General features: G+C 39.8%; 1 protein-coding gene and 1 long non-coding RNA gene across 15 annotated transcripts in view; one reads left to right on the top strand and one right to left on the bottom strand.

Moving 5' to 3' along the window:
- Positions 1–25,621, top strand: part of ANK3 (ankyrin 3) — a 338,144-nt gene that overhangs the window by 283,363 nt on the left and 29,160 nt on the right. For 8 of the 13 annotated variants that reach the window (XM_088670192.1, XM_035138096.3, XM_088670197.1 and 5 more), the window contains 9 exons: positions 864–970; positions 9,645–9,869; positions 15,950–16,104; positions 17,557–17,768; positions 18,835–19,042; positions 19,652–19,748; positions 20,501–20,729; positions 21,931–22,056; positions 23,427–23,549. In XM_088670192.1, coding sequence (XP_088526318.1) covers positions 864–970; positions 9,645–9,869; positions 15,950–16,104; positions 17,557–17,768; positions 18,835–19,042; positions 19,652–19,748; positions 20,501–20,729; positions 21,931–22,056; positions 23,427–23,549 — 1,482 coding nt within the window. Of the gene's footprint in view, positions 1–863; positions 971–9,644; positions 9,870–15,949; positions 16,105–17,556; positions 17,769–18,834; positions 19,043–19,651; positions 19,749–20,500; positions 20,730–21,930; positions 22,057–23,426; positions 23,550–23,996; positions 24,024–25,621 lie in introns of all 13 variants that reach the window. The other 5 variants (XM_088670194.1, XM_088670198.1, XM_088670190.1 and 2 more) reach the window with 1 other exon arrangement.
- The window catches only part of LOC132592171 (uncharacterized), a 46,023-nt gene continuing 40,166 nt past the window's right edge, over positions 19,765–25,621 (bottom strand). The window contains exons 5-7 of one of the 2 annotated variants that reach the window (XR_015950162.1): positions 24,590–24,691; positions 23,874–23,982; positions 19,765–20,208 (exon numbers count right to left, since the gene is read on the bottom strand). This is a non-coding gene — a long non-coding RNA (uncharacterized LOC132592171). The remainder of the gene's footprint in view (positions 20,209–23,873; positions 23,983–24,589; positions 24,692–25,621) is intronic. The other variant, XR_015950163.1, reaches the window with a different exon arrangement.

Below are 25,621 nucleotides of genomic sequence, written 5' to 3'. Positions count from 1 at the left end.
GAAACCATAGATCAGCACTGGGTTTAGGTTCCCCTGCACAGGATGCTGAGCTGAGGTGGCGCAAAATAATAATGAATAAAAAATGAATTATTGGGGGCACCAAATTTTGTCCTCGCTCAAGACGCCCTATTACCGAAGTCCTTCCCTGCATAGATATAAGTAAGCCACTTTAAGGAACAGAAAGGTATAAATATTTCAAGGGCAGAATATATAGCCTTGGTGGTGTGCACACAATCTCCTCCACTCCACCCCTGGTTTTGAGGGACGAGGATCGGATCACACATTATCAAGTGCATGTACCATTTCAATGGGAGGCAGGTGGGACCTGAATCCACAGCCACAACAAATATTGAATATACCCAGTTACCCAGTTTGTCTAAACTTGTCAATGTGTATTCTGTGTTTAGTGCAGAGATTGTTACTGGGGTCCCCATTGAAATGCCATGGATAACAGACTTGTTTATCGTTCTTTCAAATCACTGCTCCCTCTGAGCTCATTTTGTTGCATAGTGGTCAAGAGTGTCAGTCTAGGACTGGGGAGATGCAGGTTCAAATCACCATTCAACCCTGAAGGTGACCTAGAATGAAATAAGGTGATAGACCAAGGCAGGATATAACTGTAATAATAAACAAAATGGGCACTACCATGAGCTAGGCTGCTATGTCCTACACAAACAAGGTTTGTAAAGTAATTAAAGTGATTGGTGTGTGTGTGAGAGAGAGAGAGAGAGAGAGAATGATTGCAGGTGTTACAAGTGCCAATAAAAGGTTGATTTTATTTCTCAGTTGTGATATACCACAGGAAATGCTTTACTTTTCTCTCTCTGCTGAGTTAATATTTCTTCTCTTTCATCTCTTTGAAGCATCTGACGTTTCCAAGAGAATTTGACTCTGATTCGCTCAGGCACTATAGCTGGGCCGCAGACACCTTGGACAATGTCAATCTTGTCTCCAGCCCCATCCATTCCGGGTGAGTTACCTGAAGGATTTCTCTCATGTCATTATATATGAAATGAAGCAATAGATGGGGGGTTAGTCGGGAAATAGCCCTGGTGAAACTTCCATTTCTGTTTCCCCCAAAGCCAGTGATTACAGTGTAAGCATTATCGGAACAACCAACGAATACCAATGCATGATATGTTTTAAAGTCACAGGATTCCTCTTGGGAGTTTACGCTGCCATAAAAAGGGATGGTGCATTTTCCGAGAGAGAGAGAGCTTCTCCACATACTTGTCCTGGATATCCCAGCATTCTCTCAGTCTCAGTCCTGGCTACGAGAACTGCTGCTGAGATAGCAGCATCATGCATTTCCAGTTGTGGTTCTTGGTACAGCCACAGACATATGCAAGTAATATAATAATAATAATAATAAATTTATTATTTATATCCTCGCCCATCTGACTGGGTGGAAGCTGGAGGTACCACTGCATGTCCCAACCCAACCCATAGGTATGCCGAGGATCTGGGAGCCACTTAGCAGAGTTTTTTCAAAACAGAGATACGTATCTTTGTGTAAACTGCTTTGAGGGTGGTTGTTTATATACTGTTTAAAGTCATCTTTATCTTATGAAATAAATAAAATAAAAGTGTCCCCCTTACTCTCTTTGGACATGCAGGAGAGTGGCTTCTGAAAGCATTCCCCTGACTTTAAATTTGGCAAGGAGGAGCCTCATAAATTATCAGGATCTGAATATTCACACAGAAATTGCTTCTATATACTGAGAACTTCTGATGCCGTTTTTTAAATAAAATAAAATAAAAATATTATGTTGGGACAATATGTAACAGAAACACTATGCATACATTGAACTTCTTTGCTTCTCGTACAACAAAAGAAAAAGAAGAGAAAATTTAAAAATAAGGAAGAGTAAAGAAGGGGACAGAAAAATGAGAGAAATACCGGGGGGGGGGTGCTTTAGAAAAAAACCCCTCTATAATACCATGAATAAATTAAAAGGAAAAATAGTGTTACTTACTTTGCCATTCCAGAAATATAAAAACATTTCCCTAGCTAACACGGCCAGTGGTCAGGGATTATGGGAGTTGTAGTTCCAAAACATCTGGAGAGCCAAGGTTGCCTATGCCTGTTTTAGAGGCTTACATAGCAATGTTTAAGACTTAAGTTCTGTATTAGCATTTGTTTTTCTCTAGAGTTCATGTCTACACAAATAGGAATAAACGAACAGTATGAACTCATGGAGCCCATCAGTGGTAGGATGTAAATAATGTAAGGATCAGGTTTTGAAATGCCCACAAAGGATATTTCCTTTTTTTTTAAATGATAAAAATACAAATACAGCATACTATAATACTACAGCTGGAAGAAGAAGAAAATCACTCAAAGTGGGCAATTGTACATACTTCTTCGTGAACTTTCCTTTGTTTTTATTACCAGCATTCCCTATTATAGCTCAGATGATGAACTTTAAATCAGTGTATTCCAATAGAATAAATATATTGGTCTACGAAACCTCAACACACTTGTGTTTTATTTAACTTTGTTGATGTGGAGAGAGAGTCCCCAACAGAAAATACATTCAAAATACGATCACAGTATTGTGGGTGACATTCATATTCTTAGCTGACACACCCTGTAGCCTATTAAAATAGATAGCATGCAATTGCACTTGAATGACTGCAGCTCATGTTACTGATGCAAGTGAGGGAGACGCTTCAAAGAGGTGTTGACTCCTTCTACTTGAAGCTTTAAATAGGGGTAGGCAACCTAAGGCCCATGGGCCGGTTGCAGCCCAATTGCCTTCTCAATCCGGCCTGCGGACAGCCCAGGAATCAGTGTGTTTTAACATGAGTTGAATGTATCCTTTTATTTAAAATGCATCGCTGGGTTATTTGTGGGGCTTGCCTGGTGTTTTTCATGAGTAGAATGTGTGCTTTTATTGAAAATGCATATCTGGGTTATTTGTGGGGCATAGGAATTCATTCATTTCCCCCCAAAAAATATAGTCCGGCCCACCACACGGTCTGAGGGATGCTGGACCGGCCCACGGCTGAAAAAGGTTGCTGACCCCTGCTGTAAAGGTTAACTGTTAACTAGGAAACATGCAGATTCATTGAAACACCACCAAATGTCTGACAGATTCTCAAAAATGTAGACCCTGGGAAATTACAGGAATTGGAGATGTGGCAATAAGCAAATGCACCCAACTGTATGAAATGGGTATTGCTGTTTCTTCACAATGGAAGACTTTATATACAATGTCATGATTTCTAACTTGGATAAACTGTTAACAGGTCTTAATTACTCATTTCCTTGCTGTAAATTGAGGCTACTGTGTTAGCTAGACACATCACGGGCCACCATAGCAAATTTGGCTGCCACTGCAGGCCGTTTCACAACCACCCCACCCAGAATGCCTTGCTCCAAGTGCAGGAAACGCACACACGTACAGTAGTACCTTGGTTGTCAAACTTAATCCATTCCGGAAGTCCATTCCAAAACCAAAGCATTCTAAAACCAAGGCATGCTTACCCATAGAAAGTAATGCAAAACGGATTAATCAGTTCCAAGCTTTTAAAAACAACCCCTAAAACAGCAATTTAACATGAATTTTGCTATCTAACGAGACCATTGATCCATAAAATGAAATCAATAATCAATGTACTATACTATAAAATAAATAAGGCAGTATTGTAGATGATAAAAAAATTTTTTAAAAAAATCTTACCTGCACTGATGATAGTCACTGTTAGGATGGGGGGCTTTTATCCATTTCCGCAGTCACCCAGTCAATCAATCAGTAGCTGAACTGGGTTCCACACAGTCACAAAAACAAATTAACTGAGGAAGCCTCAAAATCAAAAAAGCAAAATAAATAGCAAAAATAAAAGCACCAAACTTAATCCATTCTGGAAGTCAGTTTGACTTCTAAAATGTTCGAAAACCAAGACACAGCTTCTCACTGGTACAAGCGAAACCGGAAACAATAGGCGGCAGCCACATTGGACATTTGACTTCCAAAAACCATTTGAAAACCGGAACACTTACTTCCAGGTTTTCGGTGTTTGGGTACCAAGGCGTTTGAGAACCAAGGTACCACTGAACATGGTCCTTCCTAGAGCAAGGCAGAAGGGTATGATGTGGAGAGCTTCCTAGGTGGGCAGGAGGCAATGAGACCGGCCTCTGGGGGGCACCAATTTGTGACCCTCCACTTGAGCACTTGCCTCATTCTGCCTAATGGAAGGGCCCTAATTGTTCTAATATGTCCCACTGATTTCAGTGGGTCTACTCTCAGCATGACTGATTTTGAATCCAACCCATTGGATTTACTCAATTCATTACCCATTCACATCATCATTATCATGATTTACATTATTATCTTGGTCTTCCTTTAAGGAGCTAAGAAAAAACCCACCCCTCTATCCTCCCATCATCCATAGAGGGGGAGGCTGGGAGATAGCAGTTGGTCACAAGATCCCCTAGTGAGCTTTCCACTAGGACCATTTTGCATAATTCCACCTCTGCCCCAGATATTCACAACCTACAGAAAAGTAAAGTAGCAATACACAAGTGTTAGTACTAAAAGGCCAATGCCGTGAAACACTCAGCTTTCCGGCATGTAAACTTATATGTACTCTTGAAATTAATTTTTTTTACTATGGTTTTTTTTTTAAGTAGACCTTACTGCTCTAGTAATGATAGAAGAATTAGAAAGGTTAGGTCTAAAATTATCAATACACAATTGCTCCTTTATTACATTACATTCTAATATCCACAATATTTGGGAAATGTAATGTTGAGCTTCTGACACATAATCAACACCAGCTTTATTAATTGACTGAAAACCAGCTGCCATATTCAGGCACAACAGTGGCTTTCCCCCATGCCTGCTAACGCAAGTCCCAGGTCCCTGCTTGTCTACAACCCCAGTTTGTGGTAGGTGGAGAGAGACTGAGTCTGTTTTGTCAGGCATGGAGCCAGCACTCCTAGTGTGTTGGAAGCAGCATGAGTGCAGTGCTCTGCTGCAGGAGCCAATCAGCAGCAGCAATTTGCTCCCAGGGGGAGGGGCCAGGGACTGGGCCAGAAAGCGAACTTTCTCTCTGTGGTCTGGTCCCAGGGCATAAATTGGAGGCTTGGCTTGTGGCTTCCAACAGTACTATCACTGACTTTCCCCCCTGCCCTCCCTCAAATCTGGGCATCAGTTTGCTGTGTAGCTGGGAAGGGATTTTACCTAGGAAACGCAGTGGGGCTCTGCATTACACTGCAGGGTTTTTGCCTTCCTCCCAGCAACTTTCCTTCTTGCTCCATTCTTTTGACATTTGTCACAACTAACAATTGGAGCTGCATGAAGAATTGAGCTGGACCCAAGCAAGCATTAGCAGAGGTGGATATGTTGCTGTCCCTGTGTGTGATCTCCTTAAGGTGTGTTGAGCTGTCACGAAGAGCTTAGCCCCAAATTGTGAAGAGGGGAGGCGGGACTGGTATGGCTGCTATGCTTCAGGTTGGTGGAGGGAGCCACATTATCCATTCATACCATGGTGGGCCTGCTAGTTATGCAACTCCCGTCAAGGTGTTCCTACTAATCAGGCTGGGAAGGTGACACTGGCCAGCAATGAAGCTGCTCAATGAAAGGATTCTGCTCACTGTCACACCAGACTCTGTTTGCTGTAGCCAATCAAGTGGTGGCGAGTTATCCCCATTGCAGCTTACATATTGTTACTCAGTCGTGCATCCTAATGGTGCTGCGTCCCCCAACCCTGATTTCTTAAAAGATGTGCATTACCCTTGCCGGCACAATTACTAATTAGAATACTTTCTTTTATACATACTAAGTGGTGTTGGCCCTCTTTAGCAAATATTTAAAATGCAATTAAATGCATATTTTATATTACAGAACACACACGTTTCCTCCGCTCTGATCAAACTGAAAAGCTTTGCTTTTGTTATTATTTTGCCTTTGCTTATGATCGACATTTTCTGTTGCTGGCTTCTAATTATCTCACATTAATTTTTTTCCAATTTGCTTTCTAAATTATTTTGCAGCTATTCCTCTCCACTCCCCCAGTATGATTCAAGGTGATGACACTGTCTGTGACTCCTTGTTTTGCTTCTATGTGTTTATTTTTTTTCTCCACAGTTGAAATGTGCCTAGATGGTTTTTAGTGCATCTTATTTCCCAGCCCTTTCTACCTTTTATTGTAGACATCCCACTTGTTTGTTTGTTTGTTTGTTTGTATAGTTTTTAGCGGTTGTCCTGTAGCTCAAGTCATTTACCTGGCAATAATTTAGACGATCATCAACTACTAATTGTGTTCTTACAGACTGTGCATGATGTGCTCAAAAACATAATGGGATAGTAATGTGTAAACTAGTGGGGGGAAGAGTAGAGTTTTACTGGCAGGTGAGTTTGGACAAAATATCTAGAAGAAGCATTTTTAAAGGACAAGAAACAGTTGTTGAATTTGCCACTGATGTGCTGCAGGAGAGTACCATGGTACATTAGTTGTATTCACAGGATGGGCATACTGTAGAATCTGCAGGTGGCTGGGTAGCAATATTGGCCTCTGAAACTCTTAGAACAGTGAGGGGAACCCTGTGGCCTTCCCAATGTTGTTGAACACCAACTCCCATCAGCCATAGCCAGCGGGAGCCCTGGTCAAGGGTGATAGGTGTTATAGGACAGCAACAACATCTGTAGTCACAGGTTCCCCACCCCTGCCTTAGAATATACATTAAAAGTATCATTCAGCCTCATGCCTTGTTTGTGCATGCACATGAGTTGTGTTTATTAGAGTTTGAAAGTAAAAGCGAGTCACTTTCAAACAAATGCACAATTTCTGGCCAATATATATAACATAAGATAACGTAATTCCTATCCTTATGACAAATAGGTATGGGGTGGGGGTGGGGGTAGAATGCATATATATTTCAAGGCCTGCTTGGACATGTATGAAATATGTTGCACCCACCCTCCTGGGTCTGTACTATAAGAGGTGGCGGCAGACATTTCCATCAATACCAGAGCACAGAAACCATTCACTCTCCGGAAAGAAAATAAACAGGTGTATATGGGAGATACCAATGGGGTTAAATCTTCTCCCTGCTCCTAGTGGTACCATCTATGCTGAATCAAATCTGCTCATGTTAGAATAGTGCCATCCTGGATTTTGTTGGTCCGAGTAGAGCAGTGTTCTTCAACCTTGGGTTCCAAGATTTTGTTGGAAATTTTGTTTGAGGATGCACTGCTCATAGAGGGTGATGCCCAATGGGCCTTGCCCATGCCCTGAGCTTATTATATTATATTATATTATATTATATTATATTATATTATATTATATTTTTCATACACACACACACACACACACACACACACCGCTTGATTGTAAAAACAATAACCTCAAAGCGGTTTATGAAGGATACAAAGCATTAAAATTATCAGTTAAAATAATAGTTAAAAACAACATTTTAAAACATCCAAAAATAAAATGAAATCGGGAATAAACTAAAAACAGATTAGCAATGAACCGAAAACAGATTAATCAAGTGTGTGCTGAATTGAATATACCCCAGAACACTCTGGAATTCATGGCAGATGAGTGAGGGCTTCCTCAGCAGACAGATCAGTGGAAAAAGAATTCCCAGAAGGTATCAAGTTTGAAAAACACTGGTCTAGAGAGTGACTCGTATCAGTGACTCCTGCAGAGCTGCCTACTGAAACAAATAGGACACATGTCCCACTGTTACACCAAGCCCCGGACAGGGCACTGGAAATTAATTACATTTGTTGTGCCTGTCTGTATTTGGACCTGTACGACAGGACACCGGAATATCTGACATTTCATATGTCTCCCACATATAGGACAGATGATGGTAACATTGGCAGAAAAATCTAGGTTTAGTAGCTCCTCATATCCCCCATTGTTGGGCTTGCATATCTTCTGTTGTTTGGAGAGAGCAAAACAGGAAGGATGGTATTATCCATGTACTGTGCATCTTCACGACTTGTCAGCATTTTGTGGCATGAGCCCAATAAAAAGACAGTGGCTTGGCATCAGACTGAATTAGTTGGATGTAGCTCCTGCTGAAATCACTACTTAAGCCCCATTGACTTTAATGGGAATTAAGTTCAACTAACAATCTGGATCTAGCTCATTCTCTAAAATGTGTCGTGACATCAGTTGCTGTCTTATTCGTAGCATTTTCACCATGAATAGTTTATAGTACATCCTTATTTAATTCAACCACTGTTAGGCCATTATATCCTAAGCACGGAACTGTGATTTACAGGGCAATCTTATACACATCTATTCAAGTCCCATCAAATTCAATGTCTGTAAAAGATTGCATCTTTAATGCCAATTTACTAAGCAGGATCTTAAACACCTGCTTGAAGATGGTTTAAGATTCTGGTTAATAAAATGAAAATGAAGCACGGTTCCCTATTTTGCATGTAATCTAACTGCAGTTCTGTTAAAAGTGAATGTAAACACTGAGAAAGGAAGAGGGGAAGAGGGAGTGTGTCATCCTGTTGCTGATATCCAGCTGCTAAAGAAAATTAGATATGTATTTTTTACCAAAGCCACTTTGTGAATCTGACCTTTGTGTTTACTGTATATACTCGAGTATAAGCCTACTTTTTCAGCACAAAAATTGTGGTGAAAAAGCCGCCCTCGGCTTATACTCGAGTGAAGCGGGCGGAGGCGGAGAAAGGCACAGGACCGGGGGTTCGGAGAATCGCTGCAACTCTCCGAACCCCTGTCCTATGCCTGCTCTGTGCAAGGCGGCGGGGAGGGAGAAGCAGCACCGACAGCTGGGAAAGCATAGGACAGTATTTAGTTTTAGTTTTGAAATTTACCAGTAGCTGCTGCATTTCCCACCCTCGGCTTATACTCGAGTCAATAAGTTTCCCCAGTGTTTTTTTGAGGTAAAATTAGGTGCCTCGGCTCATATTCGGGTTGGCTTAAACTCGAGTATATAGGTAATTCTGTGCTTTAAAGACCTGGAAAATCAAAGTAGTAGAACAAAGGGTTTGCAAAAACAAAATAAGTAGTTATCATAATACTGAGCAGTTCTGTTGTGCATGTCCATTTGCTCTTTGAAAGAAACACAGGATGTTTGGAGCAGGCTGTCTAATAGTGTCATGTAGCAGATTAGTGCATGAATAATACACTAATATTTTCATAATAGACTAAGACACAGTTAACCCTAGTACGTTGGACTTTGACACTGTATTCAACAAAGTAGTTTTGACTAAATGTTTGTCTTGCTAGTAAAATAGTAGAACATCATGCATATGGTCATTCTAAGAATTACTGCCATACCTTCTGCTAGGAAGATGAGTATTCGCACAAGCCTATCTTGCATCTATTCAAAAGTAAGCCATCGAGTTCAGTGACTTACTCCCAGGTTTGTGGATATACAGTACTACATTTACTTGAGAATAAGTCCCATTGAACAAAGCGTGACTTACTTCTGAGTAGACATTCCGAGGATTCTGCTAATGCCCACTTCCTTAGCACAAGGCACAAGGGTATTTATCAGTTGACATGTATAGGATTGTTGTTGAGTGTTGTTTTTTAATTTTACGTGATCTTCTTTCTCATTGGTTTTATTTCAGTCAACATTTGTGCTCATACTTCTTCTTTTTAAACTACCCGATGACACTTTCTGTTTTTTTCTCCTGCAGTTTTCTGGTTAGTTTTATGGTTGATGCACGCGGGGGTTCAATGAGGGGCAGCCGTCATCATGGCATGAGGATTATTATTCCACCGCGTAAATGCACAGCACCCACTCGCATCACCTGCCGCTTGGTAAAGAGGCACAAACTGGCCAGCCCTCCACCAATGGTTGAAGGAGAAGGATTGGCTAGTAGACTGGTAGAAATGGGGCCTTCCGGAGCACAGTTTTTAGGGTGAGTTGTTCTGTGAATCGTATTATTGGCTGCCATTTTGCATCTGTAGTTTTGCTTTCCTTTACCGTATGGATCTAACTTGTTGGGTCTTTTAAAATTGAAGTAACTTGAGGATTGGAGGTAGGCTTCCATTCCTTTTGCTAGGTAAGCACAGGACTGTAATTTTATCCTAGGCCAAATTTTCTATGGTATCATGAATAATTTTCCCTATGGTAATATGTTATGTTTAAGGGGTGAGGGGGGGACCCAAAACCTTCTCTCTTATTCTTGATTCATGCAGATATGTATACAAAAGCAGGATGTGGGAGCACTGCTGAATTATATGCCCAGCACACAGTGATTATGAAATGCCATTGATTTCTAAAGGAGTACTCTGTACAAACTATCCGCTCATCCTCGAGAGCTGCATACATTTACCAAGAGAAGAATGTGCAGCTGAATGTGAATTTTGTAGCAGCTACTCTGAGCCGTATACTAACACAAATGCCAACAGCAGACTTTTTTTTCCCAAAGCTAACATTAGGGGAAACAATCCACTATGATATGGGAGTACATAAATTTATATACGATGATAAATTTTGTTCATTACCATACATGGTCCCCAGTAGAAAGTTCTGTCAGGAATGACAGTTTGTTCCTAATTTCCCCTCTTGTTTTTCTTCCTGCTGCATGGATGTTATTCAGTAAACTGCACCTTCCTACCAATCCTCCCCCTCTAAATGAGGGTGAGAGCATGGTTAGCCGAATCCTGCAGCTTGGGCCTCAAGGAACAAAATTTATTGGGTAGGATGTTTATAAGAAAAGATATCAAATGTCTACAGTTCTTTTCTTTTCTTTTTATTTAATTCTTTTTTTTTGTTCTGACTTGCTTTTTTGTTTTGTGTTTTGGTCATTCCCATTATTATTTTTTAATTTTGGTTCACAACAACAACAAAAGCTTTCAGCTGATTAACCGTCACTGAAAGAAAAAAATCATAGTGGCTTGATTTTATTCTAGCACTGCTCCTGTAATTGATCTTGTGCTTCTAGGCATGTGGAATTCACTGCAAGCATTTCTGCTTTCATAACTTCTGTGCTTTTTTCCTATGTTTTTAACCAATTTTGACTGTTTCAGCTGCATTGACTACACCTTTTTAAAAGCACTACAGTGACACCACACACATGGTCCTGTTTTAGTTCTGTTGGTAGAGAAGGTATTTGCATGGTTTTGGAGCCAGCTTATGGCACAAATAAATAGCTTTGCCAAATTTGGACCAACAAGGAAGTATTTGTAAAACGGGTGGTTAAATATGTGGTGTTCAAACTGTCTCCTGCAGGACCCTGGGATTTTATCACAATAAGAAGATCAGTAATGATGGCCAGGCATTCCTAAAAATACGAGTTCCTCTATTATTGACCTTCCCCAACATTGTGCAACCAAGTGGGAATGTTCCAAAGTGTAAACTCAGCTCATGTGAGGCAGTAACAAGGTCTTAACATATCAATTATAGCATATAAGAGGGGATCTTACAATGTGCCATAGAACCACCCCTAATATCCTGAGCTTTCATAACAGATAAAGTTATGTTTTCTTGAGAGTGGGAAGTTTATCTCCCTTGCCATCTGCTACTGACTAAAAAAGAAGTTCAAAAAACACATTCCTAGAAATTCTACCTGTATCTGAAGTCTGTGATGTTTAATGTAGATTGTTATTCTGAATTCTGTGTTCAGCACATTCCCAAGGGCCCTATGAATGGCCTGAGAACATCTGAGGCCATAGCATTCTTGAAGCTGGGGAAAGTTTCCAGGGGATTGCAAGATATAAGTATAATTAATATATACCAAAATCTTCATGTGCTTCAGTACTCACAATAGATACTCCTTTACCTTTAACTCTGGGCCAAACTAGACACAATCGTAATCATGCAAATAGCAGTTGCTGGTGATTGTTGTTTCTATATAAAAATAAATACTTAAGCACCTTGATGGGCGGGAGGTAGGTCCAGATCATCAGCACAGTGGGGGGGAATATTTTTACCTCTTTGCCTCCATTGTGGTCTCAACAGGATTGTTACTCCTGCACAGCTGCTATTTGCAATGGGAGGAAAGTCCCAGTTGCATGATAAACGTCCCTTCTAGTTTAGCTCTTTGCTTTCAGACAACTGTAGCTCATCACTTGTGAGCAAACTCCCTTTAGAATATTAAGCATGAAAAGTCTGCCTAAACACTAAGAACTTTGAATTTGATCTCCTAATCCCCCATCCCGCCAGTTGTCTATGGCCCAAATGTATAGGTGGGTGACTGATTGCTTGGTTGATTGCTTGGTTCATGCTGTACTCAGAGTGTGCCTATGCACTAAGAATGCCACTAACTCTCTGTATGTATCTTGAAATGCCCAGGAGTGACAGTTTGGCCACCCCTGTGACCAAAGTTCTGTCTTGTTCAAGAAAATTCAATAAACGATCTGGTTGAATAAGATTGGTGGAAAAGTTAACCCTTGTAAAACTGAATTATATTTCAGGTTTGAAAACAAAGTATGAATTTTGTATATATCTATTTACGATTATTAGAAAACTGTGATATTCATATTTAAAATCTCGGAAATATTTGACTATTTTGACTGCCTGCCTTCAGGGGTTGTGAGGTTCTAACGTAGCATGTTGTTCCAAGTCCTGTGTTCAATACCTGTCTAATACCTTCTCTGTGAGTATTGTTTATATTCATGCACAAAACTGTGTGTGTCTTATACAGAGAGACAGTATCTGACATATTCGCCTACAAAGATTGTATTCATAGGATAGTTTTCAATGGGCTTAAACATTTTCTGTTTTGTGAGGCCTGCAAAACATTAGGCAAACAAGTGGAACTGCTATCATCCATCTCTTGTTGAGATGATAGAGCAAATAACGCTTCACAAAAATAAACCCACAATCTGTCAGAAACGGAGCACTTTTTCATCCCATTGGGGTTATTTAAACAATGGCTTAATGCACCCATTGAAATCAATGAGATGTAAAAGTGATTAGCTGGGTCATACCCTAAATTGCCTTAAAAAAATAAATACTGCTGCTATTACTGTTTCTGATTCTCCCTTGTAAAAGAAAAAAAAGTGTAACAGCTGAAGAAAGTCTCAGCTAGTACCGCTGCTACTCTTTGATGTTTACGCAGAATGGTGAGGTGCTCTCTCTCCATATATACATATGAGCAGAGCTAAGTACAACCTCTGTGGGAAATTAATGATACTGTCTGTTTAAATGTCTTAAGGCTGCATAATCCATAACTGCTCGTGTTTCTCTGATGGAATACTTCAAAGGCTTTCCTTGCCCATGAGCGAAGATTTCCTTTTTTTTTTTTTAAGGTGCGGAAAACAAGCTGTTGGTTTATTACACTGTCCACTTAATTATGCTCTTGTAATCTTCAGTTGAAGGCACACAGTCAGGTAACATTAGGTGCATTATTTAAATAGGGGCGCAAATGTATCCAACCAGCTACCCAAGATAAATACAGCTACATAAGATCATGGTTCTGGTCAGAGGGCTACACAACTTTTTACCCACCAAACAGCACAGCTCACCAGATATGTATGGTTGACGATCAGAGGTTGAGTAAATCTCTCTCTCTGTTGTTAACATGGAGGCTGGTAGGCGGGATTGCAAGACCTTCACCACAAGTAAGTGTGTTTGGTTTAATAGGTCAGAGGTTGTGCAGGCCTGTTCTGCGGAATTCATCAGCCAAGAGCTAGACTACCGATTAGTTAGCTGTTTGAATTGGTGCCCATTGTGAAAGTGTAGAAGACAGGGAGACCAACATAGGCCAGAGCCAGTGACAGATGGAGCAAACTAATTCTGCTTTTGTCCCCATCCTCCTCCCTGCCAAGTTCTACAAGTGCAAACTTAGGCCAGGGAGAAGGAAGTTGACAGGCAGCCCCAGCCCCTGGACTGATTGTAAATAAGAAGGCAGAAAGGTGAGCACTGGTTGAGAGCAGAATGAATTTGGCAAGAAGACAGTACTCCTGATGGACCAACCTACATTGACTGGCACCTCCAGTCACCGGTGAAAGAGTTTTCCCTGTCTGAGATGTTTGAAAGCTACAGCCAATCAGAGTAGACAATATTTGGACAATATACATACTACATACTCCTATGTAGGCAATGTTGCATTTGCATTGCACAACTAAGTTTGATGTTATGGAAGGAAGCAACCTGGCAATACCATAGCTTTTTCCTTGTGCCCAAGGACCAAAATATTTCCTCAAATCCTCTAGGTTAAGTTGTTGAGCCAATCTTTTTCTACATTCATAGACTAATACCAGTAGGTTTTCTTTGACATATGAGGAAGATCACATCAAGCCATTCTGACATGCAGATGCTCCTGTGACTAAAACTGCTACAGTTTTGTCCCCATACAATCAGTATTTACCAGGGGCTTTAGTATATGTAGTGCTTGAAAAGAAACACATGCTCACACAAATGGTGCTGGAGGAAAATAGGAGTCACAATACAGGTTCTCATAGCCCAGTCTTCTGCAGGCTTATTACCCATTGAACTCATCGGGACTTGCCCCTCGTGCATTGGATTGCACTGCACGTTATTTTATAAAATTAGACTGTATATATTTTCAGTTGCATTAATTCTTTGTATGAAAGATTTCATTGGATCAAAATGTACACTTTCCATTAAAGTCAATGTAAATATGGCATGCCAGCGAAATGGAACTTATGTTTGCTTGTTTTTTTGTTTTATATCTGACTGTGTCTCTTCTACACCTTAGAATCAAGTTGGTCTTTGCCTATGCTGGTGCATCGCCTGTTGATTATTATTAAAGGGCTGTGTGTATTCTGTGATTCTGTGCAAGGGCAGAAAAGTAGAGACTATAGTACTGGTCACCAAATTCAACTTCCTGAGACTTTCAGTGCTCTCCCTGGTTTTTTTTTAAAATGTCTAGTCTTTATGACTGTGCAAATGGACTTGAAATTATATGGGTAATAAAGATTGCCCAGTGGTAAGAGGATGGAACTTCAGTTCTTTTACATCTGTAACTTCTTACTCCTCCCAAGATTAAAACATATTTAAAGTTATTTAGCGTATTTAAATATATTTAAATCAGTGCCTGGTGTGCTCTGGTCCATGGGGTCACGAAGAGTCGGACACGACTAAACGACTAAACAACAACAAAAAATCAGGCAAAGTGAGCAAAACTTGCAAATCTGGTGAATTTCCACAATATATATTGGCTGGGGAAATGAGCTTTTCTTTACAATATATTTGAAAAATTTGGTGCAAATTGTCAGTTCTCCCCCCCCCCCAATTCTCTTTATTTTAAGTCAAAGCTCCCACCCAGCCCTAAGTAAACAGCATTGCATATGCACAGAGTTGTTCAAGCACAATAAAAGCAATATTCAAACTCTGAGTTTCACTTTTTAGAAACATTTTTTTAAAGTAAGTTTGCAACTGGGTGGAGAGCATCAGGTGAAGTCTCAAAATGAAGTATTGATAAACAATATTTCCAGCAATCGGGGTCTTGTGCATCAGTGCCCTGGCATTGCTTCTTGCTTCTTCTTCCTGTGACTAGCAGAAGCAGAATAAATTGTAGAGACTCAAATAAGTTGTCCAGATTGGCTTAGGTTCCATACTAATGCTGGTTGAAAGAATTCAGCTTTTCTAGACACGGAACAGCAAAATGTTTATGTGTGTTAAATGCCGAGTACACGCAGCCCTGAGTAAATAGCATTATGTATGCATAGCCAAGTGCAGGATCTAAGCTTGCCTGCTGAAACCCTTTCTTTTTATTTGCTTATATGCATCTTTGTAACTTGTTTTTGTTGTCTGTGTAAGTTGATGTATGTCAGCACTCCTGTGCGTGCTTATTTAAGTGTGTAATTGGAGTGGATTATTGAAAACAAAAACAAACAAACAAAAAAAACCTTGCAATTTGAATTGGAAAGGGTTTTGCAGCTTTGCCAGTTATTAACCATTTCCCCCCCATGAGCGCACTTGTAGCTGTGTGACAGACAACTCTTGAGTAAGGGAGCAGCACTTAGTAAAATGAAAAAATGCATGTACAATATGAATTGCTTCTTCTTCTTCTTTTATTTGGTGTAGTCCTGTCATAGTGGAAATCCCTCATTTTGGATCGATGCGAGGAAAGGAAAGAGAACTGATTGTGCTTCGAAGTGAAAACGGTGAAACGTGGAAGGAACATCAGTATGACAGCAGGCATGAAAACCTCACTGAAATACTGAACGGCATGAATGAAGGTATATATGCACTGTTACTGTTTTGGCCTGGGCAAATAGCAAGTAGACACATGCACTGGGTTTGTTTTTGAATGATTAAAGGTGAATTAGGCAGTGACTGTACAAATAGCATTACCACAGTGCCAAGTGGCATTGATATAATATCATATATGTTGTTAAGCTTGCCAGCAGAAAAATACACAACCATCCAATCAAAGAACCTATTTGCAGTTAAGAAATATATTTCAGTATCCCAATTATTTGTCACAGAAGTGAATTAATGATGCTCCTTTAACTTAAAAAGTATTACTGCAGGTACCACTGCATAATTTCTCTAACTTCTTGTTTTTGTTTGAATATCCATTATTTCCCCTCTCGCTGCTATTTCTGTTTATGCAAGCTTTAGAAAATGTTCATAAGTATTCATTTGGAAAATGTGTGTTCACCTGAATTGCTGCCGGTGGCAGCAGGCAGGAACATGCTAAGTCAGAAATTGCTTCCTCCATGCAATTGTGAGTGTAGGAAAGGCAGAGAAACTGACAAATGTTTGAAGAATCAGCCCTATGTGGTATGGTATGGAAGCAGCATACCTAAGTGATGTGATCTTGATTGACTTATAGGAGTGGTGGGGGTATATTATGATTTCTTTGTTATCTAACTCAGCGGTGAGATAAATTAAACCACCCATTCCGTGTATCTTTTCCCTTTTATGAAGGAATAATTACTGTGTTTGATGAGAGCAGCACCATCTACTGGCAAAGCTAGATATTAGAACCAAAATGTAATTTGTAGACCTGTAAAAATGAAACCAGCCTTTAAAAGTAGAACACATAACCCAGAAATGTCGCACATTGAATGGTGAGATATTCATTTATTAAATGCATAAATAATATTTTTATAGTCATCTGGTATTTCCTCAGATCAGACCACCATGAGCTACTCTAACCAAGTGAGTTATGAGACACTTCCCATCTCCCAATAAACCAAAACCCCAAACAAAAAAAGTTTGCATGCAGATTCACATTTTGCTCCTTTCATTAATACACCTTTCTGTCATGAGGTTGATTTTAAAGGTGATTACTTAGCCTTTTATCAGATCAAAATGAAATAGCCATGTTGAACCAGAAAGGGGTAAATGAGAGTAAATAAAATAGTATCTTTCATGTGGTCCAATCAGTATTCACAGTGCAGTCTGTGTATTACTTAGTTACACCGAATTCAGGCTGGGTGTTCAAATCCAACAAAACTGCTGTTAAGCCTAGCTTGCCGTTACAGATTTTTTTTCAGCCTTGAAATGGAACAGGAAGAGGTTCTTCCAGAAAACATTGCACTGAGGACAGCGTATGTGTTAGTATTCAAAGCAACCCAAAGACTTTCTTGGACAAGGCTGAAACTCTTTAACAGCCCACTCATAATACCTGAGCAGTAATATTTATAAATATTTATAAACATTTCTGATTTCCCCTTGCATAGAATTGGACAGCGCAGAGGAACTTGAGAAGAAGCGTATCTGCAGAATTGTCACGAAGGACTTTCCTCAGTACTTTGCTGTGGTTTCACGAATTAAGCAAGAAAGCAACCAGATTGGTCCAGAGGGTGGCATTCTGAGCAGCACAACTGTGCCTCAAGTCCAGGCTTCCTTCCCTGAAGGAGCATTAACTAAGCGGATACGAGTGGGCCTGCAGGTAATAAGATGAGCCTTTCTTTGCATTTTTGAAAACCAGAAGTAAGGTTTCATCAGGCTGGATCAGATGGTGTACCTCCTTAGATCTGGCCTAACAGGTTGAGGGAAATGAGTGCCTGCAGCTTCAACCTGTCCACCATTCCTTCATGTAGACACAAGGATGTATTATGCAGGTTCAACATATGTACACACACACACACACACAAAGATTCCTGATATAATGAAATCAACCACAGTTCTTACCTGCATGCATTGAACCTTACATGTGTAGGCAGCATGTGGGAATGGCAGAGGTGGGACAGTGAGCAGAGAGGACCAGCCCACACGCTCCCCTCTACACAGTACACCACTTCCTAAGAGGTGTACTGTCCAATCTCGCCTGTTAATAAAAGGAGAAGCTCTTCTCCCTCCTGCATGGCAAACTGTAGCTGCCAAAATGCCCACTTCTGTGGAACTTGTTAAAAGTTTACCTATCCTGCCCATCTTAGCGTTTGGTCATCCCAATGTACCTTATTCAGACCTGTAGTATAAGCATCTGCTAAGTAGGGAACAGCGGCACTCTGAATGAAATCCAGAGTTTTACAGCAAATCCACCTACATACAACAGATATTTTCATTTTACAGTGGTTGGATTTTAGTTAGGTCCCCCATTTCAGTGAACCATATGACATTGTTGAAGCTGATAAGAATACCAAAAAGAAGAAGAAAGGGGTTGTATTCCGCTAACTTTGAGTAGACCCATTGAAAATAGTGGCTGTAACAAATTTAGGTTCATTAATTCAATCGGTCTTTGCTGAGTAAAAGTTGAACACAACCTGAAGTTTGGGACTTGTTGCATTTTACAGAACTCTGAAATGGAATTTTACCCAAATATCCTGGATTTGTGTAGCATTTATGGTGTATACAAGCAACACCTATGTAAAGTAGGGTGCTACTGGAAGGATTTTTTTTAATTTTGATTTTACTATGGCAGACCAACACAAATACCTACCTGTAAGTATAAATTGCATGTTTGAGAATTTGATATCCCATGATTTTAGGATCTCTTTTTCCTATATTGAAAATAGGCTCAACCAGCTCCAGATGAAACAGTCAAGAAAATCCTTGGTAACAAAGCAACATTCAGCCCCATTGTCACTGTGGAACCAAGAAGAAGAAAATTCCATAAGCCAATCACCATGACAATTCCTGTGCCACCCCCTTCAGGGGAAGGGATAACCAATGGATACAAAGGAGACACAACACCCAGCCTCCGGCTACTGTGTAGCATAACAGGTTAGGCAAAGGCATAAGGAAGTGCCTCCCCATTTATTCAACATATGTTTTCTAAATTGGGCAAACTTGTCCTCTTCCTCTCTCTCAAGAGTGGCATTTCCCCCAGGAGCATCTCCTTGCTACTGCATATCACATATGGAATCAGTTGAAGCCAGCAATGGGCGGGGTCACCACCTTTCCCTCTTTTTTCCACGCCCCCATTTCTACACACACACACACACACACACACACACACACACAGAGCACCCCTTTCTCTCTCCCTAACTGTCTAGTGGACTGCTGGGGTGGAGACAGATGGCTTTGGCCAAAGTCCAGAACCGATGGTTTTGCAGAGAGCTTTTGAAATTAGACACGACGGTTGCGGTGTCGACCTAGGGCCACTGGTTGCCCATCCCTCTGCAGAGGTGAGGACCAGCTCTCCCCAGTTCTGCTCTGCCCTTCTGCAATCCAAGCACTATATTGCCCACCTTAAATATTACAGACCTTTCATGTCCTTCCCTGTGGAAAGGAATCCATTCCATATGACCACCACATTATATGGGTGTTTCAGAAACTTATAAATTCAGGTCCCTTTAAACAAGTGTGACTGATGCATCTTTCATTTCCTAGGAGGTACTTCACCAGCTCAGTGGGAAGATATCACAGGAACCACTCCACTGACTTTTGTAAATGATTGTGTCTCTTTCACAACCAACGTTTCAGCCAGGTACAGTAAAAGCAAATGAAACACAAATAATTATACTTTATTAAGGCTTACAGGTTGTATTATGAAGATCTGAATAACTTGAGTGATACACACTAGAATAACTAGCTCAATAGCAGGACTTTTTTTACTGATGGGAGAGGAGAGGAGCAAAAATAGATTCATAACTAGGGATGTTTACACACACACACAAAAAATCCTCCCATCTGAATTTCTCCTCAGATTTTTGATGTTCCTAATCACATCTTGTTGTTTTTAACAGAGTGGCGCCATTCTTCCAATATTGGTATCTAGATATTATACAGAGGAGCAGTTTCCCCAACGTTCAGTTCCTTCTGCTCACTGAGATCTGTTTTTTCCACACACGTCACCAATGTGCAGAAGTGCTTGTTTGCCAAGGAGGTGGCAGATCTGGTCTCCAAGGTGTGCACCACAGCCGTCAGCAGTGGAGATTTCTCTTTTCCTAGATTACAGAAAACCAACAGGGCACATTATGAGCAGACCAGAAAAAATAATAAAAATTGTATTGAACATGTCTATGACATGCTTTTTGTCTGACAGTTCTCAGATCAGCCACCTCCAAGTTTTGCTGGAAGTAATTTATAAGTATATATAATAAAAAGTAAGTTAGAAAATCCAGGATTGTGACTTGGTTCTGTTAGCTGGAGAGGTAGTTCACAATAAAGTTATGGTGGGAAATCACCATTGTATGAAAATGGACTGATTGGTCTTTACATCTATGTATGTGCATCCAGATTTTGGCTAGCAGACTGCCATCAAGTTCACGAAACTGTCGGGTTGGCCACACAGCTTTATAGGGAGTTAATATGTGTTCCCTACATGGCCAAGTTTGTCATTTTTGCCAAAATGAATGATGCAGTGGAATCCAATTTGCGCTGCTTCTGCATGACAGACGATAAAGTCGACAAAACTTTGGAGCAGCAAGAGAATTTTGAAGAAGTTGCAAGAAGTAAAGATATTGAGGTATACCATCATTCAACATTAAAGGCTTGTTGTATATCTACAGGATTTGTGGGTGCTTTAAAAAAATTCCTTTCTAAAAGTTACAGATCATATTCCACTAAAGTATAAATTGTGTCTATAAACCTGACTAGACAGCAAACATCACTGTGTTTATCTGATTTTATCAGTTAGCTTGGCCCATTCAGATATTTCAAGCACTTTAAAACCAGTCTGTTTACAGCTGTCAAGACAGTTACAAATTTCCCGTGTCAGGCATAGTGTCTCTACCCCCGTGTTTCTCCGAAAATAAGACACCGTCTTATATTTATTTTTCCTTTAAAAAAAAAACACTATAGCTTATTTTCAGGGGATGTCTTATTTTCCCCCCTCCTCCTCTTGCCACAGCCGGCATTGCTGCTGTGCCTATCACTATGTCTTATTTTCGGGGTATGGCTTATATTCCTTGAATGCTTAAAAATCCTGCTATGGCTTATTTTATGGCTACGTCTTATTTTTGGAGAAACAGGGTAAACAAATTCAAGATTGCAGTTTTGTCGGTAAAGTATCAAAAAGGATGACTATTGTCAGTTTTATTTTTCTACACCTAAGTCCAATAAGCCTGAGCATAGATGCATAAGGATGGATATAATATGCCCAATCTTGCTAAACAAATGCTTCCAATACAGGAATCTATCTGTTCAAAATGTTTTATTTAATTTGGATGGAGTAAGATGCTAGTGGAATTCAGCTGATGTCTTCCAGAACCGGGGTATTGCTTACCCCCTTTCTTCCTGGTAGATCTAGGCAGGATGGACAAGTAGTGGAATGTGTGAACTTACTTTCACATTGTCCATGAGTCTTTTTATCAGTTAGAGGAAAGAAAGAAAGAAAGAAAGAAAGAAAGAAAGAAAGAAAGAAAGAAAGAAAGAAAGAAAGAAAGAAAGAAAGAAAGAAAGAACTGAGCTTTGCATAGCTAAAATTGCCAGCTTGCTGTTGAAGGGTCAATTTAGAAATAAATAGCTATAGTCTTGAATGTGACCTTTTCCCCACACCAAAGAACATATCACACACCTCTTCCTGTTGAAAATACTGCAGTGAAGCCATGTTGAAAGGCAACTTTAACTGTGGGTTTAAATAGTAATTTAACAGTTGGGATGCTTACTGTTTATTGCAATAGTTCGGTACAGGAATAGTTCTAACAAACTTATTATTGACCCAACAGGTTTTGGAAGGAAAGCCTATTTATGTGGATTGCTACGGGAATCTAGCCCCTTTGACAAAAGGAGGACAGCAGCTTGTATTTAATTTTTATGCTTTCAAAGAAAACAGACTGCCATTTTCTATCAAGGTAAAAGTAAAACCGCACTGGAGCAGTCACAATGAGAAAAATATTCCTGCGTGATGACAAACCTTGTGTGTTTGTGTGTGTTTTTCAAAGCCTCTGTTTGTCTGTGGTGTTTGGAAAAGGTGCGCCATCCACTGCACCTGCGCAACGGCATATTGCTATAAGATGTGAGCCCCCATCCCACCAAATGGGAATGGCAGGTTTGAGGCCTGCTTAAGGTACACTGAGGAAATTAGGTTGCTGGCAGAAAGGAGCTTCGGGGCTCTGGGATGAAGATGATGGGCTTCGGTTTACCTCCTTGCTAGGTTTTAGAAAGCTTTGTAATACCCACCACTTATAAAAAGACCAACCTGCTTCGTCAAAAAAATATATATATATTTATGGGCTGCTGCTCAACTGCATTTTTATTTTACTTCTGAGTTGTGGTTTTGTTAGGATTTTAAATGTGTTTGTAAAACCCCTTAAATGGAGGTACAAGTTAGCAGTGCTTTAAAAGAAGTATTTAAATAACCACAACATCCACGTGCAAAAAAAGTTACCATGTTATCCATCCAACCTGGTTGCCAGTGTTCATATTAAACCTTCAGAATGCCGTCTCCAAAACAGGAGGAAATGCAGCCACCAAGTGGCTTGTGTGTTGCCTTGTTGATTTAGTTTAAGTGATTTAGTTTGTTTCCAGACAAAAATGGGAGGGTTTTTCTTTCTGGATGGCTGGATTTAGTTTGTTCATATGCCACCTTTTCACATAATTATGATCATCCATAATTATGATCTTACCACCCCCACCCATGAAGCTTAATTAGGTGGTGACCAGGGAAAGGTCCATATTACCACTTGGCAATTTAATAAGCCCATGTCTGGGCTGTCAATTATTTATGTTTTTATTTAATTTACTTCCTTTTTGCTACTATCAATTGGCTCAGTTTGACTTTGTGGTTTTATGAGATTTTATTGTAGAAGTTTTCTTTTTTAAAATTTTAAGTTGCCGGTCTTATTATGATGGAAAGGCAGGATGGCTATAAATGCTTTTGATAATTAAATGCAATCTCAAACTTTGGCCAACTTCATCTAGTCTTAATAAACTGTCCTTGGACTAATGCAGACACCTTGTAATTGCTTCATCATTGTATTTGTGACACCCTGTGGTAGAAATAATGTGGAGGATTAATGTTTGGAGATCCTGTTTCAGCACAAGCCATTTGATTTGATAATCATCAGATGTCTTCCCATTGTATGGTTCAAGGAACTTATATTTTTGTGTTTCTTTGAGTGTTTTGCTTTTAAATTAGAGATAATAGCTAAACTAAATTTAATGGAACCCAAAGGACTGTAAACATTTCAAACCAGTGTGTGAACATTTTATATATATATAGATTAGAGACACCAGCCAAGAACCTTGTGGTCGCTTATCATTTCTGAAAGAACCAAAGACTACAAAGGGTCTGCCACAAACAGCTGTTTGCAATTTGAATATCACCTTGCCAGCACACAAAAAGGTACGATCACTAAGACTAGTTTAATTTCTTTTTTTACTTTTTGCTTTTGCTGATTGTAATGAACCACTAGTAATGTGAATGCTTTGCAATCTGATTAAGCCTGTTTTATGTCTTAATGTTTTCATGTATGCAGAAAGCTTTTTGAGACTTGTTACTGTGGTGCTGCGTTTCTGCAATTTTTGATTACTGGGTCTGTTTACAATTCATGCTTCAGCTTACAGTTCATATACTTTATGCTTTTAGTAATGTCATGTGTTGATTTGCATTCGATGTAAAGTTTTGTTTGTTAATTTATATTCTGTTGACATTTTGGGTTTGTTTTACCTTTTATAAATTAGCTTGCATTTTTTGTGCTCCCTTACTTGGTCCTTTTCATATCCTGATATTCTTTTCCCTGCTGTCCATTATAATATTCCTTGTCTCTGCAATGCATCTTGGGACCAAAAGGAAACAGAGTCTGATCAAGATGATGAGGTAATATAAACACTGTCTTTTATTTTATTTTTATTATACTCAGAATTCTTATGCATTAAAGATATATGGTATCACAAAAAATATTTACTAAACCAAGTCAATGAAGCTGATAACATGTGCTTGGAACAATACGAGGGTAGCCTCTGTCCCCCTGCCCTCACTCTTCACTAGTCTTAGATATACTATGTCTTCTGCTTTGCACACAGCAAAGCACCTGACCATTTACCAATCATGGGGAGCTCTTGCATGCTTGCTTCACACAGAGACCCCAGCATTCTGCCCTCTGCTCTTTGTGGGAATAGCTTGTACACCCAGAGAGAAACAGACCACTGGATGCATGCATCCCTTGATTATACCCATTGCTATTCATCTAGGTGAAGACCAGCAGAGAAGCTATTTTCCTTCCACTTCCTTAGTTCCACCTAGACAGTATTTTTAATCCTCTTTAATATAGCAAACCACACTGTCTTGCCTGTCCATCCCTCCTCCCAATACACACTAGGCAACTGAGACCCAGCAAATCCTTTGCTCAGGTATCCCAGGCCTAGTGGTCCTGCAATAATTACCTTTAGAAGAATGGCTCCTGACTGGAAGCTGCAAGCCACTTGCTCCCTTGGAGGAAGCAGATGGATCAGCACCATGGGATTCATGGTTTCTGACTGCTGTCTCTGTAAAATTTATTAGGAGACACAGTGTAAAGTGAGATGAAAACATGATTCAAGCAAAGTTAAGCACTAATCTCAGTGGGGGAAAGTTAAACACGTGTTCTGTTTTCCCACTGAAATCAATAGGGTCTTAAAATGTGATTAGCAGGACAGCAACTTTAGATATTATAACAGCCCATGGATATTGGTCGTTTAAACAAAAAAAACCAAAAGTTTTTTTTGACTTGTCCTATTTTCTTACCAAACTAAATATATATCTTTTAAAACACCACACTATCATCTAGAAACATTACTAAAAACAGATCTATAACCTGTATAGAGATTTTTGAAGCAAGTTGTAATCTGTTAGAGATTGTAACCTGCTTTCTAATCTGCATCCATGCATTTGTGCATATTTATAAAAATCCCAGTCCATTCCTCTTTTCATTTATTTATCTTTGTCCTTTATGTAGTTCCTTTAAAGTAGATGTACATTGTGATATATGTGCTTTTGCAACAAATTAATTTTTGAAAAACTTATTTGGCTGGCCTAAGTTACAGCTGTAGTGATTTTCTACATGTCTAACTGTAGCCTTGCGTGTGCCAAAAATGATTACTAAAATGCTAGCTATATGATGTGGGGGATTTACAATGATGGTACTTTGTAATACAAAAATTAAGGCTTAGCAACTCACAGGTTCCTTAAAGAAACAGGTGTGTGATATCTGGCCATGTTTTATATGTTCTCTAAATTACTAACAATGTTTTTGGTATTACATTTTGCCAACATTCATCTTAATACCATGTGTCTTTAAAATCTGTGTCTTTCACTTTAAGAATGGATTGATGTCTTTCACGACACAAGGCCTGTTAGAGTACTGCTTTTTCTTTCTTTCCAGGATTCCACCTGGGGTGATATTAGGAGCAGGCCTTGGGCTCATGCTGTACCCCACA

The sequence above is a fragment of the Zootoca vivipara genome, chromosome 5 (assembly GCF_965207765.1).
Source record: "Zootoca vivipara chromosome 5, rZooViv2.hap1.1, whole genome shotgun sequence".
Lineage (NCBI taxonomy): Eukaryota > Metazoa > Chordata > Lepidosauria > Squamata > Lacertidae > Zootoca > Zootoca vivipara.
The sequence above is the reverse complement of the archived record's forward strand: the minus strand, read 5'-3'. Positions and strand labels throughout refer to the sequence as shown.